At 43.8% G+C, this 25,320-nt stretch overlaps 1 protein-coding gene and 1 long non-coding RNA gene across 7 annotated transcripts in view; one reads left to right on the top strand and one right to left on the bottom strand.

The window, feature by feature from the left end:
• Positions 1–25,320, top strand: part of RBKS (ribokinase) — a 93,140-nt gene that overhangs the window by 53,719 nt on the left and 14,101 nt on the right. For 2 of the 5 annotated variants that reach the window (XM_058682901.1, XM_058682905.1), the window contains one exon: positions 6,786–7,401. The exons of the other annotated variants lie outside the window; for them this stretch is intronic. In XM_058682901.1, coding sequence (XP_058538884.1) covers positions 6,786–7,052 — 267 coding nt within the window. In that variant the 3' untranslated portion in view covers positions 7,053–7,401. Of the gene's footprint in view, positions 1–6,785; positions 7,402–25,320 lie in introns of those variants that run through there. 5 annotated transcript variants of the gene reach the window in all.
• Positions 1–25,320, bottom strand: part of LOC131484556 (uncharacterized) — a 66,978-nt gene that overhangs the window by 39,617 nt on the left and 2,041 nt on the right. The gene's annotated exons all lie outside the window — the stretch shown is intronic.

Here is a 25,320-nt window from a genome sequence, read left to right as displayed (position 1 = left end):
GTAACCTCAACAAAGCTGGCCAAGATAAAATCAGTCAGTCCGGGATGGCACGGGTGGTGGAAACGCCTTTAGCTGGGTCGCACATTGTCCAGCCCGCCCTGGAAGGGGCCAGTCCCGCGCTGCGTCAGTACTCCCGCAGGCTGCTACATTCATTTGCCTCCGCGTTGATAGTTGCTGTATCACTTCTATTTTTACATCCATTTTTCCTGCTGTACGACAGTGAAATGGTGGCAGTAGTGCAGATGTCCTCGGCTCAGTTGGGAAGACACGACAGACGTGTCGCTCTTCCCATCTCTATAGGTTACCTGAATCTCAGCCTCAAAATGCCACGGCACTCGTGTCCTCGGTGCGGTCCTCCAACCTGAAGGTCAGGGGGCTTTGCCGTCTTGTGTCGATTGCACTACATAATCACCCCGTAGTCAAGAGTCACACGCATTTAAGCACTGTCATCTTCTAGGTTATTGTGCTACTGTGATATATCATTAATTATCCTTGGCCTACAGGCTGTATAAAATTCTTGACACAGAAATTGCTTTTCTACACGTAAATGGTTGAGTCCTAGAATCTGCATTGGTACTCTTAAGAATTTAGCCCATAGGCTAAATCCATCTTTCCAAAACTTCACTTGATAATAAGGCATTATAATTCAGAGTATATAAGTAAGCTAAGAGTAATCAAAAGCCAGGAGCATGGGGATTCTCTTACCTCTTCCTTATTCCCCTTTCTTTCTATCCATTATATTTGAGTCCTGTAGTGCTCAAAGTTGCAGGTGTGGCACTAGGCAGTGTCAGCCCAGCTGCATGGATGCCCCCAACAGATGACTCAGGGCTTGGAGACTCAGCTCTGAACTAGAAATTGCACCAGTAGGAAGTGGTGATAGTTTCTTTTCAAGTTTGTATGGAAGCACTCCTAAAGGTACCGTGATTGCTGCAGCTGGTGGGTTACCCACAGCTGTCCAAGGTCACTTCTCCTCAGTGTATTCCCCTCATCCTGGGGTCTGGCCTTCGGCCATCCAGGCTGTTCTTAAGGATTGGCTCCCATTAACTTACCTCTGAGGCACCATCCAGAATGACAGTTCAGCCTTTGAAAACCCAGATTTGAACCCATTTTTCCCATCGTGGTACGACTTTCCCCCCACCCCATCCTACACCTGCACCCTCTTCCCACTCTCACCCCCTAGCCAGTGGAAGGCCAAGCCAACATTGCCAGATGTCATTACAACAAATGGAGTTAGGTGCTCTTAAGAGGTGTTTCTCAGCCCAGGCAAACTGAGGTATTTCCTCCTCCAAATATAGTTTGAGCTCCCCTCACTGTTGATTGCCAGTACTTGAAGAAGGGTTGGGAGAATAAAACACTGTGGGTAAAGAATGATAGAATCGTGGGTGCTGAACAGGTAATTATTACATAATAAGGCCAACTTCAACTGCCATATCAAGTTATTATACAAGAAGTAATTGTTGTTTCCTTCACATTTTGACCTTAGGAAAATTAATATCTACTGATACTGCTGCTACTCAAAGTGTCTTGGAAAATTTTTTTGGAACTGCTTTGAGAGCACCTTTACCCTACTTTCCAGTCTACTGGGTTTTTTTCTTTCTATTCATAAAATTAATACATACTTAGCGTTCAAGAGTAGAAAAAAAGCAGAAAACGTAGAAAAGTATAAAAAAGAAAGTCAAATACCCATGAGTCTACCACTCAAATGTAACTACTGTTATCCTTTTAAAGATTTTATTTTTAAGCAATTTTTAAATAAGACTTTATTTTTGAGCCCACATGGGGCTCAAACCTATAACCCCAAGATCAAGACTCACACGCTCTACTGGCCAAGCCAGCAAGGCACCCCGTCTACTATTATCCGTTTAATATAAATCCTTCCATTTTTTTTTCCATACCAATTCATGCACTTTTGAATATCTTTTAACAGAAAATTTGAGTATTTGCCCCTGCAGAGGTTAATATGTATAATTATGGGAAGCCTCTACAACTCAAAAATATCAACCATTTCTCTAGAATAATGTAAATGGACAATTCACTGAAGAAGAAATGCAAAAAAATAAATGCGTGGGCACCTGGGTGGCTCAGTCTATTAAGCATCTGATTCTTGATTTCAGCTCAGGTCATAATCTCACGGTTGTGAGATTGAGCCTCACCTCGGGCTCTGCTCTGGGCATGAAGCCTGCTTAAGATTCTCGCCGCCCCCCCCCCTCACTTCTGCCCCTCCCTGCTTGCTTGAGTGCACTCTCAAAAAAAAAAAAAGGAAAGAAAGACAAAAAAAGAAATGTGATAATGTTCAACCTCACAAGAAATCAAGAATATTTAAATGAAAATAACAGTGAGATCCCCCTTTATTGCCCATCAGTTTGGCAAAAAGTAAAGACTGATAATGTCCAAGTCCCAATAAATTGGAAAACACATGCTCTCATATAATTCTGGTAGGAGTGTAAATTTGTACAAGGTTTTCAGAGGGAAATTTGACTAACAGTTTTTAAATTTGGCCCAGTAACTCTTCTAAGAATCTATCTTGCAGAACTGCTCATATATACAAATATTTGTATAAGAATATTTATTCCAGCTTTGTAATAATCAAAAGTAGATCAGACATATCTATATAATCATCAGTAGGAGAAAGTCAAATTATAATGATATGGTGCCATTTATTTAAAAATAACTCTAGCTATCCATAAATAAAAGCATAGCATATTTTAAAAATCTGGAAAAAAATAACCCACCAAACTATTGCTCATGGGGAGGGCCAGGGGATGGGAGGCAGGTGTTGTAAAGGAGGACTTCTACATTCTACTCCATGTTCTTCTGAATTGTTTGAGTTTTTCCATGACCCTTTATTTTTCATGCATTACTTTGAAATTTGGAAGAAAATACAATTTGGAGACACAGCAAAAAGCTATTTGGAGCCACATCTAGCAAATAAGAGAGGTGATATCATTTCTCAAAGGGTGTACTGGGGGGGGGGGGGCCTGGGTGGCTCAGTCAGTTGAGTGTCTGGCTTCTCAGGCCATGATCTCTTGGTTCATACATTTGAGCCCCATGTCGGGCTCTGTGCTGGCAGCTCAGAGCCTGGAGCCTGCTTTGGATTCGGTGCCTCCCTCCCTCTCCACCCTTCCCCCACTCACACTCCATCTCTCCATCTCTCTCTTTCTCTCTCTCTCTCTCCCTCTCTCTCAACTAAATAAACATTTTTAAAAGTCGTTGTTTTATTTTAAGAGGACTGAACCTTTAAAAAAAAAAAAAAAACTTGCCACTACCTTCCCAAAGGAGCCAGTAATTAGCCAAGTTCACTCTTGACCTCCTAAAGAACCTCTCAACCATCCCAAGATCTCTGTGTAAGTAGGCTGAGTAACACTTTGATTTAAAATAACCTCTGAATGGATAGACACTTGATGCCAAGGAAATGATCTGCATTGCCTTCTCATCCAGGCCCTGGAGCCTCTTTAAGTCTAGATATTTCACTACACATTTTTGACGGGCTTTTTTTCCCTTAATCTTTCTAAAGAAACAATCTCTCTCAAAAATATGTTAGTTTATACAGTTTCCTTTGGAAATCACAGAATAAATGTCAAAGCTGCATTTTTCTGTTCCTCACTCAAATGCATAGCCTATCTTCAGAGAAGCTTTACTCAGCATCAGGTTTTCTTTCTGAATGTGGCTGCTTACATGTCTTAAACTTTTCAAGCCTTATTCCCACAATTAATAATAGGTTGAATGATCTAGACTTTGGCCTTGCCACAGCTCTTGGTCTCTATTAATCGATGACCTGAAGGAGTTGTAAAAGGGGCCAGGCCATAGGTGATACCTCATGTTTAGGTACTTAATAGTTCACATACTTCACCATTCCTGTACCTCCAGTTTGAAACACATCTGAGTGGAATGGCTCCTGGGGGGAGGAGGAACATAGGTAACACAGTCCTTTGGACTGAAGCATGTCCCCTCTAAAATTCAAATGCTGAAGTAAGGAGGTAATTAAGGCTGAACGAGGTCATAAGGATGGAGCCTAGATCCCATAGGATTAATGTTCTTTTAGGAAAAGACACCAGAGAGCTCGCTGTCTATCTGTGTCTGCTCAGAGGTTAGAGCACACAGCAAGATGGTGGCGTCCTGGGGAAAAACTAAGAGCTTTCCCCCTAAGGTCAGGTACAAGACAGGGATGTCCACTCTCACCACTGTTATTCAACATAGTATCAGAACTCTTAGCCTCAGCCATCAGACAACACAAAGAAATAAAAGGCATCCAAATCAGCCAGGAGGAAGTCAAACTTTCACTCTTCACAGATGACATGATACTCTATATGGAAAACCCAAAAGATTCCACCAAAAAACTGCTAGCACTGATTCATGAATTCAGCAAAGTTGTAGGATATAAAATCAATGCACAGAAATCGGTTGCATTCCTATACGCCAACAATGAAGCAATAGAGAAATCAAGGAATTGGTCCCATTTACAATTGCACCAAAACCCATAAAATACCTAGGAGTAAATCTAACCAAAGAGGTGAAAAATCTATACACTGAAAACTATAGAAAGCTTATGAAAGAAATTGAAGAAGACACAAAAAATGGAAAAAGATTCCATGCTCCTAGATAGGAAGAAGAAATATTGTTAAAATGTCGGTACCACCCAAAGCAATCTACATATTCAGTGCGATCCCTATCAAAATAACACCAGCATTCTTCACAGAGCTAGAACAAACAATCCTAAAATTTGTATGGAATCAGAAAAGACCCCAAATAGCCAAAACAATCCTGAAAAAGAAAACCAAAGCAGGAGGCATCACAATCGCAGACTTCAAGTTGTATTACAAAGCTGTAATCATCAAAACAGTATGGTACTGGCACAAAAACAGACACTCAGATCAATGGAACAGAATAGAGAACCCAGAAATGGACCCACAGACGTATGGCCAACTAATCTTTGACAAAGCAGGAAACAATATCCAGTGGAATAAAGTGGAATAAAGACAGTCTCTTCAGCAAGTGGTGCTGGGAAAACTGGACAGTGACATGCAGAAAAATGAACCTGGACCACTTTCTTACACTATACACAAAAATAAACTCAAAGTGGGTGAAAGACCTAATTAAATGTAAGACAGGAAGCCATCAAAATCCTAGAGGAGAAAGCAGGCAAAAACCTCTTTGTCCTTGGCCACAGCAACCTCTTACTCAACACGTCTCCAGAGGCAAGGGAAATAAAAGCAGAAATGAACTATTGGGACCTCATCGAAATAAAAAGCTTATGCACAGCGAAGGAAACAATCAGCAAAACTGAAAGGCAACCCACAGAATGGGAGAAGATATTTGCAAATGACATATCAGATATAGGGTTAGTATCCAAAGTCTATAAAGAACTTACCAGACTCAACACCCAAAAAACAAATAATCCAGTGAAGAAATGGGCAGAAGACAGGAATAGACACTTCTCCAAAGAAGACATCCAGATGGCCAACCGACACATGAGAACATGCTCCACATCACTCATCATCAGGGAAATACAAATCAAAACCACAGTGAGATACCACCTCACACCTGTCAGAATGGCTAACATGAACAACTCAGGCAACAACGGATGTTGGCGAGGATGCGGAGAAAGAGGATCTCTTTTGCATTGCTGGTGAGAATGCAAACTGGTGCAGCCACTCTGGAAAAACAGGATGGAGGTTCCTCAAAAAATTAAAAATAGAACTACCCTATGACCCAGCATTTGCACTCCTAGGCATTTATCCACAGGATACAGGGGTGGTGTTTCAAAGGGACACATGCACCCCCATGTTTATAGCAGCACTATCAACAATAGCCAAAGTGTGGAAAGAGCGCAAATGTCCATCGATGGATGAACAGATAAAGAAGATGTGGTATATGTATACAATGGAGTATGACTCGGCAATCAAAAAGAATGAAATCTTGCCATTTGCAACTACGTGGATGGAACTGGAGGGTGTTATGCTAAGTGAAATTAGTCCGAGAAAGACAAAAATCCTATGACTTCACTCATAGGAGGACTTTAAGAGACAAAACAGATGAACATAAGGGAAGGGAAGCAAAAATAATACAAAAACAGGGAGGGGGACAAAACATAAGAGACTCTTAAATATGGAGAACAAACAGAGGGTTACTAGCGGGGTTGTGGGAGGGGGGATGGGCTAAATGGGTAAGGGGCATTAAGGAATCTACTCCTGAAATCATTGTTGCACTATATGCTAACTTGGATGTAAATTTTAAAAATTAATTTTAAAAAATTAAAAGAAAAAAAGATGGTGGCACCCTGCAAGCCAAGGAGAAAAAGCCTCAGAATGAAACCTACCTTGTGAGCACCTTGATCTTGGACTTCCAGCCTCCAGAACTGTGAGAAGTAAATTTCTGTTGTTCAAGCCACTCAGCCTGTGGCTTTTTTTGTACAGTGGCCCAAGCAGGACTAACAGGAAAGCAAATGAATGTACTTCAGAAGTGATCTAAAGCAAAAATTGAAAAGTCAGCTGTTTTGTGAGCAGGAGGAAATAATCTGAATTGAACTAACAGAATCATCCTAAATCACCCTCTTGGTGAAAACCATCTTGAGTGTTTTGCTTATGGTTCAACTGTAATAATCGGTCCCAGTGGGTAAGGCCAGATTATGTCTTGAGCTCAGACCCTAATCTAGCCAGTAACTAGCAGGCTGCTTTGGGCAAAGGACTCATTATGTTTGGGCTCAGGTTGTGCGTCCAAACATGACATGTCTGGGGTGGGTGATCTCTGAGGCATCTTAGACGTCTCACATTCCATGATTCTTACAGATTTTTGGGAACATGAGGATTCTTAGGCTAATCTGGAAAGCCAGGCACCACGCTGTGCTGGGCTTTGTGCTGGACTCCGTATGCTCAGAACAACCCTGCAAGACAAGGTTAATGCCCATTTTAGAGAGGAGGAAAGTAATGCTCCCAAAGGCAAACAGCCTGCCTGGTCATACAGCTGGTAAGTTGGCAGAGCCAGGAACTGCTTGCCGGTCTGTCTGTCTGACTCTAACATCCATGTACTCTCTACTGCACCCTTCTTCCTCTTGATTTTGTGGCAGTCTGCCTAGCCTTCAGTCCCTCCTAGTTGGCCTTCCAGCACTGACTTTCCTTGTCACTTGTTAAGATACAGGCTTCTGTAATCACTCCATTTCTCTAGATGTTCGGGAGCTACCAGATCCTGCAAAGGCACTGCCTGCTTTGTGCCGTACGGTGCAGCCTCACTTAAATGCAGTAACCCAGGGGCGCCTGGGTGGCTCAGTCGGTTGAGCATCTGACTTTGGCTCAGGTCATGATCTCACGGTTCGTGGGTTCGAGCCCGCGTCAGGCTCTGTGCTGACAGCTCTCTCAGAGCCTGGAGGCTGCTTCAGATTGTATGTCTCCTTCTCTCTCTGCGCCCCCCCCCCCCGGTCTCAAAAATAAATAAATAAATGTAAAAAAATTTTTAAATGCAGTGACCCATGTATGGCTCTAAGAACAGTTCCTGGCGCACGTGAGCACTCAGTACCTTTTAGTGCTCATTAGTAGGTCCCCATGTGTCTGTTCATTGAACCTGGATCACGCGGGGGGGTACCAGGAAGTATGCGCCAGGAGCTTGCATCACTCTCCAGTACACAGAGTGGACATAACCTTGGCTCTGTACGTTACAGAAAAGAAACCCAAGTCCCACTGCCATTCAGTTCCAGCATCTTCCTGTACAAGACAAGGACCTGGACTGCACGGCTAGTAGTGTCTGGCAGGATCATCCTGTCCAGATTGCAAAGTTTTGGGCACAGATAGATCACTTCCGTTCATTCTTGTCATTGAATGACTAACTCTGAAGGAGAGGTGCACCACTCCCAGTGAGTATAACCAAATCATCTTTCCGTGAGGCTTCTTTAAATAGAGGCCTGGGGGCGCCTGGGTGGCTCAGTCGGTTGAGCGTCCGACTTCGGCCCAGGTCATGATCTCACGTCCGTGAGTTCAAGCCCCACGTCGGGCTCTGTGCTGACAGCTCGGAGCCTGGAGCCTGTTTCAGATTCTGTGTCTCCCTCTCTCTCTGACCCTCCCGCATTCATGCTCTGTCTCTCTCTGTCTCAAAAATAAATAAACGTAAAAAAAAAAAAATTAAAAAAAATAAAATAAAATAAATAGAGGCCTGAACTGCTAACTAGAGAGGCTAGGGAAAATAGAGTTCCTCTTTTTTAACATTCCCAAACTAGTTCTCTAGTTTAAGGAAAGACAAAAACACTCATTCCCTGCCTAGCAAACTCCTAACCATCCTCAAGGTCCAGCTCAGAGAGTTCTTCTTGGGAAATCCCAGTGCTTACTATATGCTTGGCACATAATAACAGGCCTTCCTGAAAAAACAAAAGAGTTCTAGTTCCTTGTGGGAAAGTAAGTAGTGTGTGTATTAGGGCCGCTTGGTCTCACTGAGCCCCAGTGTTCTCAGGGGACTACAGGATCGACAGGATTCCTTATAGTCCTTAAGTTCTACCTTGAATATGTCAAGGGAAAGGATAAATCTCAGACACAAATGCTTTTTTCTAATGTTATAAAAACAAAATACCCAGGTGCCCATTTTAAAACCTATCTTTAGATTATTTTACCTGCAGGGATAGAAAGGCCAGGCCAAAAAAAATGAAGTTACAGAAGTAAATGGCATCTCTGAAATCAGCATCATAGAATACAGAAAACCCAGGTGAGGCTCCGAAATACCCATCTTAATCTTAGGAATGATATCAATAAATGGGCATGATATCTGAACCACTCTGCCAACTCTGGCTGCCAGAAAAGATGAAAATGAAAAAAAAAAATTGACTGGATATGAAGAAAGGACAGAGGACAAGATAATTGCTAAAGACACTGATTGACAAGGCACAAGACATCCGTCACGCCCGGGGGGTCCATATTAGCTCTATTACATTACTTCCATATCAGCAGATCACCTCATTTACTGGCTAATCAGGCAGAATTAAATATTTTAAATTATCTTTCTTAATCCTGCATGGGATCCGTTGAAAACACAGGGCTCTAAAAATCTAATTGTAACTGCTTACCAGAAATGTCATCTTCACTTGGAGGAACTGAACCAGGGCCAACTACGAGGCTGTCTTTTCCGTTTTCCTAAAGTACTGTCCCACCTGTCCCACGGCTGGACCTGGACACACATGCACATGTGCCTAGTGCCAGACATCTTAGGGGCTCCCGAGCAGGAAGCTGGGATCCCTGGCCCTGCTTCAGAACTCAAATACAGCCAGAGATTGAAAAGAGCATTGGTAGCGGAGAACAGGGGCACGGAGGTGGAAGGAAGACGTAGAGGAAAAAATAACTGTTAAAACGTCAGCAAAAGTCAAGAGAGCAAACTCTAAATCTAGACGTAGAGTGTTCTGTGGGCCTCGATGCTCCCTGACTGAAAGGACAGGAGACAGTCCCTGTCCCGGTAGGAAGGGGCGGTTTCAGGGTGTATGAGCTTGCTTATCCAGCCACAAGGAAGACTTCTTACGTCCTACCCCTACCCTCCACTTCTCCCCGCTCCTGGAGAGCAGCGTGGTGTCTTGTGTCCTTGATAGCAGGGTGATAACTTGACTGGGAGGTGGCAGTCAGGACTACACCGTGGTGCTTCTAAAGTGGCTTCCAGTGTGTGAAGATGTTGCTTGGGTAGATCTGAAATTGTGAGGAGGTGAAGAAACCGTCTGGAGCCAAGCTGTAGAGCCCAGTGAGTTGGAGCCATGCCCAGCGCCCTCAGTGCCCATCACTGCTGAGAGAGGTGAACAAGGAAATGAAGAAGGTGTGTGTGGTTCATAGCTTGCTAAACACCTGTCTGCCTTCATGTGAAAACATGTGTGTGGTGTAGTTTAACGGTGTGGATACTTTGTGTATTTTCAGTGCTGAGGACGTATGCTCTGTGTGAATAAATTGTTGGTGGCATGAATGTCATGCATGCATGTGCGTGTCAGTAAAATGTACTGCAGCGGGACAGAAGGTAAAGGCATGATTCATCATTCACACTTTCCTCCTTTTAAAACTACAGGAGGGCTCTATACTGTGGTACATCCCTACAAATGCGATGTGATTTGGGGATAGAGGGCGTCCAGAGGTTAGGTGAATCACATCTCCCCTGAAAGAGTCTCTGAAAACTGAAAATTGTATATCCTTTTCTTTCCCTGGTCAAAACAAATGAAAATTAGAGAAAGAAAGATCATGGTTGTATTTGCTAAGTGACTTCCCGTGACTGTCCTGTTCCCTGTTAAGAAAACTGTCTTCCTCTCCTTAGTCTGCTTTAGCATGTGGGTATCTAATTGTGTGGATTCAGTTGTACGTGAAATATAATTCGCATCAAATACTTACATTTACTAACTTCCCTCAGTCATCCCAAGGCCAGTCAGACTGCCTGCCGCCCTCCCTTTCTTCCTTCTTTGTAAATTGTGAAATATTTCAATTATACTGAAAAGTATAGAGAGCTGGATAATTTGTTATTTCTTAATATTTTGCTATTTTTGCTTCAGGTGGTTTTTAAGAGGTAAAACGTTAGAAACACAGTGTGACCTCTTTGCTTTCAGATGCTTAGTGCTATGAAGATGCAACCTATATCAGGACCTAGCTTTTAAAAAACACATTTGAGGGGCGCCTGGGTGGCGCAGTCGGTTAAGCGTCCGACTTCAGCCAGGTCACGATCTCGCGGTCCGTGAGTTCGAGCCCCGCGTCAGGCTCTGGGCTGATGGCTCGGAGCCTGGAGCCTGTTTCCGATTCTGTGTCTCCCTCTCTCTCTGCCCCTCCCCCGTTCATGCTCTGTCTCTCTCTGTCCCAAAAATAAATAAAAAACGTTGAAAAAAAAAAAAAATTTAAAAAAAAAAAAAAAACACATTTGAACAGAAAAACAGTAGGATTTTGTAAGAACTTTTCTTGATCTTTGCCATTCTGCAGTTTTACTATAATGAGCCCAGATCTGAATTTATTCTTATGTATTTTTTTTTTTACTTTTTTAATTTATTTTGAGAGAGAGAGAAAGAGTGAGCAGGGGAGGGACGGAGAGAGAAGGAGAAAGAGAATCCCAAGCAGGCTCTGCGCTCTCAGCACAGAGCCTGATGTGGGGCTTGTATCCAAGAATGGTGAGATCATGACCTCAGCTGAAATCAAAAGTCAGACACTTAACCAACTGACCCACCCAGGTGCCCCTATTCTTCTTTATACTGCTCATGACTCTGTTCTTCCTGAAGCTTTTTTTTTGGGGGGGGGGGGGGGGGCTGGGAGGGACTCTAATACTCTATTTTTTTCTTCAAGTTTTTATTTAAATTCAAGTTAGTTAGGAAGAACAAAGATTGTTAAAATGCCAATACTACCCAAAGCAATCTACATATTCAATGCGATCCCTATCAAAATAACACCAGCATTCTTCATAGAGCTAGAACAAACAATCCTAAAATTTGTATGGAATCAGAAAAGACCCCAAATAGCCAAAACAATCCTGAAAAAGAAAACCAAAGCAGGAGGCATCACAATCGCAGACTTCAAGTTGTATTACAAAGCTGTAATCATCAAAACAGTATGGTACTGGCACAAAAACAGACACTCAGATCAATGGAACAGAATAGAGAACCCAGAAATGGACCCACAGACGTATGGCCAACTAATCTTTGACAAAGCAGGAAACAATATCCAGTGGAATAAAGTGGAATAAAGACAGTCTCTTCAGCAAGTGGTGCTGGGAAAACTGGACAGTGACATGCAGAAAAATGAACCTGGACCACTTTCTTACACTATACACAAAAATAAACTCAAAGTGGATGAAAGACCTAATTAAATGTAAGACAGGAAGCCATCAAAATCCTAGAGGAGAAAGCAGGCAAAAACCTCTTTGTCCTTGGCCACAGCAACCTCTTACTCAACACATCTCCAGAGGCAAGGGAAATAAAAGCAGAAATGAACTAACCTCATCAAAATAAAAAGCATCTGCACAGCGAAGGAAACAATCAGCAAAACTAAAAGGCAACCCACAGAATGGGAGAAGATATTTGCAAATGACATATCAGATATAGGGTTAGTATCCAAAGTCTATAAAGAACTTACCAGACTCAACACCCAAAAAACAAATAATCCAGTGAAGAAATAGGCAAAAGACAGGGATAGACACTTCTCCAAAGAAGACATCCAGATGGCCAACCGACACATGAGAACATGCTCCACATCACTCATCATCAGGGAAATACAAATCAAAACCACAATGAGATACCACCTCACACCTGTCAGAATGGCTAACATGAACAACTCAGGCAGCAACAGATGTTGGCGAGGATGCGGAGAAAGAGGATCTCTTTTGCATTGCTGGTGAGAATGCAAACTGGTGCAGCCACTCTGGAAAGCAGTATGGAGGTTCCTCAAAAAATTAAGAATAGAACTACCCTACGACCCAGCAACTGCACCACTAGGTATTTATCCAAGGGATATGGGTGTGCTGTTTCGAAGGGGCACATGCACCCCAATGTTTATAGCAACACTATTGACAATAGCCAAAGTATGGAAAGAGCCCAAATGTCCATTGATGGATGAATGGATAAAGATGTGTACATATATGTACACACAGACACACACACAATGGAGTATTACTCAGCAATCAAAAAGAATGAAATCTTGCCATTCACAGCTATGTGGATGGAACTAGAGGGTATGATGCTAAGCGAAATTAGTCAGAGAAAGATATCATATGACTTCACTCATATGAGGACTTTAAGACACAACAGATGAACATAAAGGAAGGGAAGCAAAAATAATACAAAAACAGGGAGGGGGACAAAACATAAGAGACTCTTAAATATGGAGAACAAACAGAGGGTTACTGGAGGGGTCATGGGAGGAGGATGGGCTAAGTGGGGAAGGGGCACTAAGGAATCTACTCCTGAAATCACTGTTGCACCATATGCTAACTTACATGTAAATTTAAAAAATAAATTAAATAATTTTTTTAAAAGCACATGAGACTAGTCTCACATTTTAAAAGTAAGTTAAATAGCTTTATATCCCATCCTTAAAGTACATCAATAAAACCTTTGTATTAAAAATAAGATAAGATAAAATAAAATAAAATAAAATAAAATAAAATAAAATAAAATAAATTCAAGTTAGTTAACGTGCAGTGTAATATTAGTTTCAGGTGTAGAATTTAGTGACTCATTACTTAATATACAACACCAGTGTTCATCACAACAGGTGGACTCCTTAATCCCCATCACCTATTTTTAATGTTTGTTTATTTTTGACAGAGAGAGAGAGACAGACAGAGCATGAGTGGGGGAGGGGCAGAGAGAGAGAGGGAGACACAGAATCCGAAGCAGGCTCCAGGCTCTGAGCTGTCAGCACAGAGCCCAACGTGGGGCTCAAACTCACAGATGGCGAGATCATGACCTGAGCTGAAGTCGGATGCTCAACCAACTGAGCCACCCGGACGCCCCTCCCCATCACCTATTTAACCCATTCCCCCACCTACCTCCCCTCTGGTAACCATGTTCTCTGTAGTTAAGAATCTGTTTCCTGGTTTGCCTCTCTCTCTTTTTTCCCCCCATATGGTCATCTGTTTTGTTTCTTGAGTGGAACTATATGATAGTTGTCTTTCTCTGATTGACTTATTTCGCTTACCATAGTACACTGCAGTTCTATCCAGGTCATTGCAAATGGCAATATTTCACTATTTTTATGGCTGAGTAATATTCCATTGTATATATACATCACATCTTTATCCGTTCATCACGTGGGCTGTTTCCATAATTGGGCTGTTGTTAACAATGCTGCTATAAACATCAGTATTTATGTTTCTCATCAATTCTGAAAAATTCTTAACCATTCTCTCTGTCATTATTGCCTCCCCTCTACGTCCTCAATCCCCTCATTCTAGAACCCCTATAAGGTATACATTTGACCTTCTCTTTTCTATTCTTCGTGTCTTTTAAAATTGCTAGGGAGAGATGCCTGGAATCCGGAGGCTTCCTGTCACCTTATTCTTGTTCCAAGGTTGATGAAACAAAAGTGACCTCTAGACAGAAAACACAGTCCTTAAACACAGAAAGTCACTATCCTTTAAGAAACAGAAACAATCCCTGTGGGAGGTTCTGGCAAAAGGAGGTGAGGAGCACCCCACTGAGCATACGTTTATTCAGCACACTGTATTTTAATTTTCTGCATGCTAAACAGCAGCTGTGCACTGGTATAATAGGGACACTCATGTAATAAAATAGTCCCTGGCGGGGCGCCTGGGTGGTTCAGTCAGTTGGCCAGCCCACTCTCGGTTTGAGTCACGATCCCCCAGTTGTGAGATTGAGCCCTGGGTTGGGCTCTGAGCTGAACATGGAACCTGCTGGGGATTCTCTCTCTCCCCCTGCCCCGCCCCCATTTGTGCACGTGTGCTCTCTCTCTCTCTCAAAATAAATAAACTTATTTTTTTTTTAACATTTATTTCTTTTTGAGACAGAGAGCGACAGAGCATGAACGGGGGAGGAGCAGAGAGAGAGGGAGACATAGAATCGGAAGCAGGCTCCAGGCTCTGAGCCATCAGCCCAGAGCCCGACGCGGGGCTCGAACTCACAGACCGCGAGATCGTGACCTGAGCTGAAGTCGGACACTTAACCGACTGAGCCACCCAGGCGCCCCAAAATAAATAAACTTAAAAGACAGCCCCTGGCCACAAAGAGCTTAAGTCTGGAAGAGTCTGTAACCCACGTTCAGAATGAGGAGTACCATGATGGGGAGGCCCCTGTCACCTTATTCTTGTTCCAGCATCAATGAAACAAAACAAGTGTGGTGGGAGAGCAGATGAGGAGCCCACCTGGCCTGAGGGGCCCGTAACCCTGCTTTTGAGAGGGCAAGGGAGGGCGAGCTACAGGATAAGTCAGCTTGGGGAAGGGTCACCCAGGCAGAGGCAGCAGCTCATGAAAGGTGCAGGACTAAGAGAGTGTATCAGGTTTGTGCCTCTAATTTAAGTAGTTCTGTGTGGAGTTTATGATACAAGGAAGAACAGAACAGGATGAGGTGTGGCTGTAACAGGGACAGGCTGTGAAGGGCTTCATCTGCCACAACTGGAAATCTGCATGTTCTCCCGAGGGCAATGGGGAGCCACTGAAGAGTTTAAGCAGGAATAGATTTTATCAGATTTGTACTATATTAAAAAATTTAACTGGCTCCTTATAAAGACTAAATTGGAGATTACAATACCAGAGGCAGGGAGAACCACCCAAAGACTGTTGTCTTGATCTATCTAGTAACAAATTATGGCAGCCTGGACTAGGGAGGTGGCAGTGGGGATACTGAGAGGGAGTTTAGGAACTCAAGAATTCAGAGGACAGAATGGTAGTTCATTTCCTTTAAAATAAAAGGGTGGGGGAACCAAGTAAGATGCTTAGTTCATGGTCAACACCACTAGATCATTCTATCAGTCGTGGTGGTTGTCAGCATTTTGGGGGCCTTGACTCACCTAAGGAGTAAGACCTACTCCCATTAGAAGCAATCCACATCAGGGGCGCCTGGGTGGCTCAGTCGGTTAAGCATCCAACTTCAACTCAGGTCGTGAACTCACGGCTCGTGGATTCAAGCCCCACGTCGGGCTCTGTGTTGACAGCTCAGAACCTGGAGCCTGCCTCGGATTCTGTGTCTCCTTCTCTCTCTGTTCCTCCCCTACTTGCTCTCTCAAAAATAAATAAAGACTAAAAAAAAATTTTTTTAAGGAAACAATCCATATCATCGGTGATTCTCTGCAGATAGCACAGGAAGATGCCTGTGTCGTTTACAGAAAATCAAATGAAATGCTCAGATGATCCCTATACGCCCTTCCATTGGGCATGTCTGGCTGCCTGCCACCCCCATTTCGGGGAATCACTGATCTGTGCAACAGAGTAGCATTTGGAGCAGAAATGTATCCTTCATTTAAAGTAAATAGCATGTGGGGGCGCCTGGGTGGCGCAGTCGGTTAAGCGTCCGACTTCAGCCAGGTCACGATCTCGCGGTCCGTGAGTTCGAGCCCCGCGTCAGGCTCTGGGCTGATGGCTCGGAGCCTGGAGCCTGTTTCCGATTCTGTGTCTCCCTCTCTCTCTGCCCCTCCCCCGTTCATGCTCTGTCTCTCTCTGTCCCAAAAATAAATAAAAAACGTTGAAAAAAAAATTTTTAAAGTAAATAGCATGTGAAGGAAACTCTTTTGCAACACAATGCTAGTTGAGATATCTCCCCTACCATCTGTGCCTGAGACATTAGCTTTCTGCAGGTGCAAACACAGCCTTCACATAACTACACACTGCCCCCCTGATGAAGTGACAAATCAGCCAGTATGTGATGAATTTGGTTGTGTAGACAAAGCAGGTATTCAGGCCCAGGCGTACAGGTTGTTGTGAATCATCCACACCAGGCTTCAGCAGTGAGATTCCCAGAAAGATGGTTCAGTTCCACCCTTCATTCTCCCAGTGTACAATCGACCCAAGACCCAAGAGTGAACCAGCAACTTGTAAGGAACCAGAAACATTATAAATAACCCAGAGAACCCTTTTATAACAGCAACTGCCTACGGATTCTGTGGCCTAACAGCTCAAGCAAAAAAGGATATAAATACGATATTGTGCAATGACTAACTACTCAAAATTTTGTGCATCAGCAGAAGTGGAACCTGTGGTTGGTGCTAATATTATCAGATGTCTTTGCTGTTTAATAATCTGGGAGCTCTATACTATTTGGCGTGCAATTTTCCCAGAGAACAATGATTTTATTTCAAGTACCTCTCACCGAAATGAAAAAGCAGCTGCTAGAAGATGAACATTTGGCAGAAGATGTTCTAGCATAATCTTTTGTGAGAGACTAAATCCTATTGGATTAACTGTTTTCTGTCTAGAAGAGCGGAGTCACAAAGAAAAAGGATTGCGGAGCACAGAAGGCAAGGCCAGCCTTTAGAACCCAGTGAATCACTAACAGACAGTTTAGTTCTAAGTGCCATTTACTCATCAATATACAAAGTTATTTATACAAAGCTTCCATTAATATTGCCCGAAGAATGGGCCTTTTCTATTCCAGTTTTAGCTCATGCTCGGGATTCTACTTCTCTTTCATTAATCCTTTCCAATAATGGAATTCTTTAAATTATAGAATAAATTAAGCCACCACAGACAGACATTTTAGCCAGAAGGGTTTTTGGTTTTTGGTTTTTTTTTGTTTTTTTTTTTACCAGTTGCAAGTCTCCACAGGCCATTCTCTGTGGCCAGCCGGACAGAAGAACAGTGAGGGCTGTGACTCAGCAGCACCTGCTGACCACATGCCGGCCCTGCCCCTGAACCTGAAGAGGGGCAAGGGCAGCCATTGGCTCCCTGCACTCGTGGCCCACCCACTCCAGGTTGCCACAGCAGGGCCACATCCCAGGTTCACAACAGACCCTCACATGTTCTTCAGGCTGGCCAACCACTGGTCAAATTAGGCTGTTCTAGAGAGGAAGTGACTTCATGCCGAGGCTACTTGGCACAGCCAGTTTTAGCCAAAGAGTATTAAGACCGAGCTGTTTTCATGTGACCATACTGATTCAAGAATATTAAGCTATTAAAATTAAACATAAAATTCTCCTTTTTTCAAAACTATCGAGCAGTGTACAAAACAAAGACCTTCACTTTATCCCCAATTCCCATTCCTGAGCTGGAATGTGTGATGGGTAAAAATTAAAACTGGAGACTTTTCTGAGATGGCTGAGGATTGTTTTTCAGGTAGACCCCAGGCTTGGGCTGAGAGTGGCATGGGGTGGCAGAAAGGGTGTGGGGTCAGGGATGTCTGTTGTGTATGTTACTTGGTAATATGAGACAGTGTGTCTGCATGTTTCATATAGTCATTTTGATGCAAGTGCTAACTCCAAATGGCTTCATCAAAATGCCCCATTTCAATACTGGTATGACTGGCCAGCCCAGAACCCTCACAAACCAGAAGCTGAGAGTGGACACTGAGTCAGGCCCCAGTTGAAACCAACAAATGACCTCTTCAATGTGGACCAATTGTTGACTTGGACCAGGAGTCATTTATCACCAAAAGTGGAGTCCACGGTGCTGACCTCTGAGGTTGAACACCACAACCGTGGACACTCATGTGGGCGAAACACATGGCATCAGGCTGGTGGTTTATTTTGCCTTCAACTCAATTTTAGATCAAATAGAAGTGATACAGTTATTATGATCATCCGTCCTCTTAGAAATGGCTACCAAATACTTGTAGGGTACGAATAAATGAAGAATCTGGAAGTCCTGGGATGAAGGTTGATAGAGTTTTTCTTGTTCTCTAGTAGTTGAATTTTTTTTTAATGTTTATTTATTTTTGATAGAGACAGAGAGAGAGAGAGAGAGAGAGAGACAGAGAGAGAGAGCAAGGGAAGGGCAGAGAGAGGAAGACACAGAATCCAAAGCAGGCTCCAGGCTCTGAGCTGTCAGCACAGAGCCCAGTGCAGAACTCGAACTCACCAACCGTGAGATCACGATCTGAGCCAAAGTCGGACGCTTAAACCACTGAGCCACCCAGACACCCCACTAGTAGATGAATTTTAATATATTGAAATTTGAAACACTGGTGTCATTTTCAAATACCACTTACAGCGAGATGCTGCCTTGAACATTATATCGGCCTCACCTTACTTTGGTTTTGTGCTCAACCCCCGATTGATCCCTCTCTGTCTTCATCCATCTAAAATAAAGACGGCTTTAGCCCCATAAACCTCATTCCAGATGGAAATGCATAATTCAAGAGAAATACTGATGTCAAAGAAGAGAAGGCACACCAATTTGTGTCAGCAGTTGCTGTAAATTCAAGAGTACAAGGAGAGTTTAATGTAATGTAGAATTGAAAATAAAATTAGAATGAATATTTAGGCAGTCCTCCGCCTCTTTTCTTTTCCCCTTCTGTGACACGAAGGATTGACTCTCAGCTTAAATACCTAATGTAGTTCATTCTTCTTTCCTGCTAGAATTTTCTTTCCCCATAAAATGTTGCGTGTTTATCTTTGGCATCCAAAATTAGATCTTTTCACCTTTTTCCATTCTAATCTGGACAGAACAGCCAGGCTAGGAAGAGTCCAAGCTTTCCCCTCATCATCCACACCCATCATGCTTTCGGCCTAGAAAGGACCCCCGCTTTACCAGCCCGACTAGTCAGCTGCTGTAAATAGCTATTAATTCTCTCCTAATACTGATTCTCCCTAATGTGGGTGTCACCTCCATGGTTTCTTTCCTTTTTCTAAAGCTGGGAAATAAAAGAGTACATCTCATACATGTACTACTGCGCATGAGAAAAATTCTTTAGCACACATCTGAAAGAGTGAAATCCCCTTTAAAGTAGTAATATTAAAAGGCTTCATATTGGAATGCCTGGGTGGTTCAGTCGGTTAACCATCCAACTCTTGATTTCAGCTCAGGTCATGATTTCACAGTTCATGGGTTCAAGCCCCACATCAGGCTCCATACTGATAGCATGGAGCCTGCTTGGGATTCCCTCTCTCCCTCTCTCTCTGCCCCTTCCTTCGCTCACTCTCTCTCTCTCAAAAATAAGTAAGCTTAAAAAAAAAAAAAAAAATCTAAGTAACAAGCTTCACGTTTAGTTCAACCAAACTGCCATTATGTAGCACCTTTCTCTTTATTCGAATTTCCCTCAGAACTGGTGGTGGTCTTTCCCGCTGTCCACCGTTCTTGCCCAGTGGCAGAGTTCCCCAGCTTGGTCTCCACTGTGGTCACAACACTTGTTTTTGAATGATTCACCCTTTCCAGAAATAAATTCCTTAGGATAGTGGTTCTCAAAGTACATCCCTGGACTAGCTACATCACCATCACTTGGGAGAGTCATCTGGGCCCTACCTCAGATTTAATGGATCCAAAACTTTGGGGGTAAGCCCAGCAGTCTGCGTTTTAACAAGCCCCTCAGGTAATTCTGATGCTCGCTCTAGTTTGAGAACCACTGACATAGAAGATGAAATATTGCCTCCACTGAGGGTATTCAAAGATGTGCTGCAGATTTGTAAAGTATTCCAAAGAGAAGCTTTCAAAATCTTTTTGAGCGAAGTTAGAGTACATGGATGGCCTCTCCAGAGGATTGCTTCAACAGACCCTTCAACTGAAGCATCCACTTCTGCCACCAAGCCATTTGACCTTGACCAAGTTCTCACACTTGGTTTCTCATCTGGAAAATGAAAGACCCATCCTACCTAAGTCACAGGATTGTAATGAGATTCAAATGAATCACATCTGCAAACATGCTCTGTAATGCATGTTCATGACAGAACTATGAAAAAGTGAAAGTCATTGTCATTCTGCAGACAGGATTCTGGTAATATGAGCATTATACCAGGGCAAAGACTTGGAAAAAGTTCTAATTTCCTTGGCCAGATCCACCTTTTTCCTACATAATGACTGATTCATCGTCTTGGTGGATGTGTCTCAGATTCTGCCAACTCAGCCTAGCAGTTTATCTGGTGCTAAGAGAGGAAAACCACTGCCCGATAAATGGCTGCAAGGTCTAGAAAAATATATCCATTTTCAGACACGCTGTTTTGTATGGAAAGCTTTGTGATGATTGGTAAGGACAGACTCTGTACATAGGCACTGAAGCTCTCATGACTGGAACTTGTCACATACTGGCAGTGGAAGGGTCTGTACTAAAACCACCCATTTTGGCCCTATGCAAGGGAGTCATGACCTTCAAGAAGGAAGCTAAGTGTCCATTGCCACATGGTAATCATTGGAGAGAGGACCAAAAAGAAACTTCCTCAAGCAAACCAAACCTAAAGAAACCATGAGTTTAAAAACCCGACCAGGGGCGCCTGGGTGGCGCAGTCGGTTAAGCGTCCGACTTCAGCCAGGTCACGATCTCGCGGTCCGTGAGTTCGAGCCCCGCGTCAGGCTCTGGGCTGATGGCTCGGCTCGGAGCCTGGAGCCTGTTTCCGATTCTGTGTCTCCCTCTCTCTCTGCCCCTCCCCCGTTCATGCTCTGTCTCTCTCTGTCCCAAAAATAAATAAAAAACGTTGAAAAAAGAAAAAATTTAAAAAAATAAAAAAAATAAAAAATAAAAAAAATAAAAACCCGACCAGTCAACGTGTCTGTGCTGGAGACAGTGTAGATGGATTTTACCTTAGAGATTAGCCTTTACAAACACCTTCACCATAGGGATTCTTTAATGGCAAGCTCCTGGTATATTTATTATTTCACTTCGAATCTTTACTGACTGTTCGGTGAACATCTGGGCAGGAAAGAAGCTAAATCTGTTGCCTCGGTGCGCATTGGGAATGTAGTTTTAGTAACACAGGGCAGTTCTCAGTAGGCCAATGTCAGCTTCACTTTTCACACAAAATCAAGAGATTAGGTATGACTCTAATTGGTTAAATGTGATGAAATTATTGTCTGATTAGAATAAGCTGTTGGTTAATCATGGAATTAGAATATGAAATGACTTTGCTCAAAAACATGTGCCTATTTAACAAATCTATAGAGACAAAAGTAAATCAGTGGTTCCTAAGCCTGGAGTTTTCAGGAAGGTAGGAAGTGTGGTTGTCAGTGGGTAGGAGGTTTCTTTTAGGGGGGGACAAAAATTTCTACCATTAGACTGTGGTGATGGTTGCTCAACACTGTGACTATATTAAAGAACACTGAATTGTATACTTTAAGTGGGCAGATTATATAGTACATGAATTATATCTCAAGCTATTTTGGCAGGGGCACCTGGCTGGCGCAGTCAGTGGAGTATGCAACTCTTAGTCCCAGGGTCGTGAGTTTGAGCCCCATGTTGGGCCTATAGTTGACTTAAAAAAAAAAAAAAAAAAAAAAAAAGCTTTTGCTTTTTTTTTTTTGAAATCAAATAGCTAATAAAGTGTAGAGCTGGGAAAACACTGTGCCCATTTGAAAGGCAGGAATAAAAATCACATCAGTACTTTGCTGCATGCAGTTTCGTACTTGATTAATTGGAAATAATAATCATTTGAAATATATTAAGGCAGGAAATATTTACTTTTTCTTTTAATCACACCGTGTTTTAAAATCTGACTACTCTCAGCCTAATAATTGAAATTTAAATGTAATAAATGAAGGTAGCTAATAGTTGAAGCCACAGTCATGGATGTTTCTGACATAATGATTTGTCCATGTTCCCTACAGGTTTATTTAGAATAAAAATCAGCAGCCCTTACACAATAGTGATAAGAAAACTAGATTCTCATTGTCCATCATGATGCTCCTAAGCTGATCTGGTTAGGGCAGCCAGAAGGTTGAGGTTGGAAAGGATGTGATCTCATCCTTCTGATGTCAATATGTACTGATAAGAGAAAATAGGGATATTCAGATTTGAGCTGTGAAACGGGGCTCTTGTGTAAGCAGCATCCTATCTCGTGGTATGTTTATCAGACTCGCTCTTGCCTGCCTAGGAGAGAACCTTTGCACTTTCCTGCCTTGGGAAGATAGGCCGGGCAACCCTGGTTCTAATCTCCTTGTGAAGTCCTCAGTCCGGGAGTCGGGCTTGCCCATCCATGGCTCACCGGTGGCCATGAAGACTTGACTGAGGCCAGCAGGAGAGGAGCTGGCTGGGAGATGCAGGGGTTTCTGGCTCAGCAGAAAGAAGGCAGGGAGCTACCAACACCTGCCTCGTGTGCCAGGGAACTTGGAGATCGCTGGTCAGGGCTTCTTCATGCACCAGAAGATCCTGGTCAGGCCACTGGCAGTTCTTTGGAACAACAGGCCCCACTTCAGGGTTTCTCAATTTTCTTTTCTTTAAAAGGAGCCTTTTAAGATTTTTTTTTCCTATTTGTCATCTCCCCCTGTGAAATTTTAGCACCATAGATACTCTCTCTTTCTAGATAGATACGTTTTCATACTGTGCCTTTGGAGAACCACATATCATTGTACTATGTCAAAAAAAATTTTCACCACAACCCCTCCCCACCATGCAAGCAGGAATTTCCCCCCTGTCGGGAGATACTGCCCCAGTTGAGAATGCACGCCCCGAATGGAGTGAAGGGTCTAGGCAGGCCTCCCTCTTTCTGTTCGCACCTTGAGTGGTGAGGGCGGTCACATAGGGAAGATGGATTAGGTGACCCAGCGTCCGTCACTAAGCAGGATGGGCCCCGACTGCAGACTCCAGCACAGCCAGAGGAACATACTCCAGGGTCGTCCCTGCGCCGTCTGTTCGGCCTGCCTGCCATCCTCCAGGCTCTGCCGCCACCTCCCCCTCCCAGGGAAGCAGCCCTCGGCCCAGTGGCTGGCTCGCCATGAGGGAAAACACGGCCCTCCCTCAGAGTGGCAGTGCGGGCCGATGTGCACAGCTTTCCCCGCCAACGGGTCAGCCTCTTCCTGTGCTGTCCTCCAGCCCCTCCCAGCTGCAGGCCACTCACACAAGCCTCACTCGTCGCTCTCCCTGTGTTCCTTCGGCTCAAAGGAAAGCATAAGATTTACCAGGCTTCCCCAGTCTTACACTGACTAGAGGGACCTTTATACTCTTCACTTTACATTTCTTTAATCTCCTACTCACAGCCTCTTTAGAGGTCTCATAAAGCATCTCCCTGCCCCCACAGAGGAATGGCTGTCCCAGGCCCCAGCACATACAGGAGGTCACTTCTAGAACTCTCTGGAGCCTGGCCTCCCTTGTAATTAAGAGCTCCAGGACACTGGCTTCTGTCTGTTTCTGGCTGAGAGAGCATTCCTGAAAATAAAGCCAGTCACAGCATAAACTCCTTCCCCTACGACCCTTAAGGACATGCCCTAGGATCACGACCTTTTTTGTTCCTTAGAACCCTTGTCTGGTCCCTCCTGACCTAGGTCATGGGCTTTCATTTCCAAAAACGTTCATAAATGAAGGGGCCTCTGAGATGATACCATCTAGTGCATCCCACTCTTGTTGGGCACCTGCTGTCCTCCAGCCTCTGTACTGGGCCTTTTCACGTACGTTATCTAATTCAGTGTTTATAGGAGCCCTAGGGGGTAGGTTCCCATTTTACAGATAGACACAGAGAGGTTGAGTCACTTGCCAGAGTGGTGAAATCAGGACTTAATCAGGCCCATCTGGTTCCAAACCATTTACTGCATTGTCCCAGCTGAGAAAGCATGTTCCCAGTTGAGAAAAACATTTTTCCCACCTGTGGCCAGAGGGGCTCCACTGTAGGTATAAAAATAGTGGATTTACCATATTTAAAAGATGACACACAACTAATAAAAAGGCGAGAAGGCAGGATTTAAAATCAGGTTTGTTTGTTTGTTTCCTCCGTGCTGCTTCCTGGAGGGTCATGACACTGTGTCTCCTGCCAGTGCACGATGAGCCCTTTCAGGAGAAAGAATGACGCCTGCTTCCCGGGCCCAACCAGATGTTCATGCCTCGACCTCCTGCAGACAGGAACGTGGCAGAAGCCCCATTCTTAGAACCTGGCAGCAAGAGCAGAGCAAGACTTGCCGCCAGGCTAGCCCGAGGGGGAGCCACCTCGGCTTTGGTGCAGCCCTGTCTGTGTGGGGGAGGAAGGTGACAGGAACCCTGGTGGGTTTACACGGTTCTCCCTCCCCTTCCTGAACCCTTTGCAGTATTCTGTTTTTGTGAAGAAACAGTGCATTGACTTGGGAGTTAGTCATGGTTCATCCCATTTGCCTTTTCCCTGGCCTCCCAAACCACAAGCCTGGCTGAGGAATTTGGGTCCACAGTGTGGGCTTTGAATAGCTTTGTGTAGGGAGAGGTTTTGCAAAGAAAGGAAAGTGGTATCTACTTGTCAGATGGAATGTGTTAAGACATCAAGGAGGAATGTGAGGGTTTTAACTGTTAGGGTCCCTCAGCAGTTTGGGTGATGAGTCATCCAGCGTGGGTACGGATTCCTAACAAATGAAGCCTCGTGATGACATCATTGTTGCAAGATTGTCTGGGATCTGTTGGAGCCGCCTGACAAGTTTGTACCTTGGGGATTTTCATCACATGGGGTTTTTTCCCGACCACACTTAATATCCGTCATGCCTTCTAACTCGTCCACTTTTCTATCAACTAGAATTTGGCAAACCAGGACTTTCACAAGTCTGTCTCATTGTCATCCCTCCTACAGGGCATTCTTGGGACAGTGTGTTCCTCGCCTGATCACTCAGCACCCGCCCTCCATTTGGTCAACACGTTTTTCAGCGGTGAACCCGCATTGTGCTGGTCTGAGGGGATGGAGGTTTGAGGGGATGAAGACTAAGGAGGAGGGCAGGAGCATGCAGGAGGAAAACACAGGGCTGTATATGTGGTGCCAGTCAGTATCTACGTGATGACTAAGTTAATACCTTGGAGTCTTAGAAGATGAGTAGGAGTTAATCTAGGGAAGAGTCCAAGCGAGATATTTCCATGAATGAAGACCAAAGAT

This window comes from Neofelis nebulosa, chromosome 9, assembly GCF_028018385.1.
Source record: "Neofelis nebulosa isolate mNeoNeb1 chromosome 9, mNeoNeb1.pri, whole genome shotgun sequence".
Taxonomy (NCBI): domain Eukaryota; kingdom Metazoa; phylum Chordata; class Mammalia; order Carnivora; family Felidae; genus Neofelis; species Neofelis nebulosa.
The sequence above is the reverse complement of the archived record's forward strand: the minus strand, read 5'-3'. Positions and strand labels throughout refer to the sequence as shown.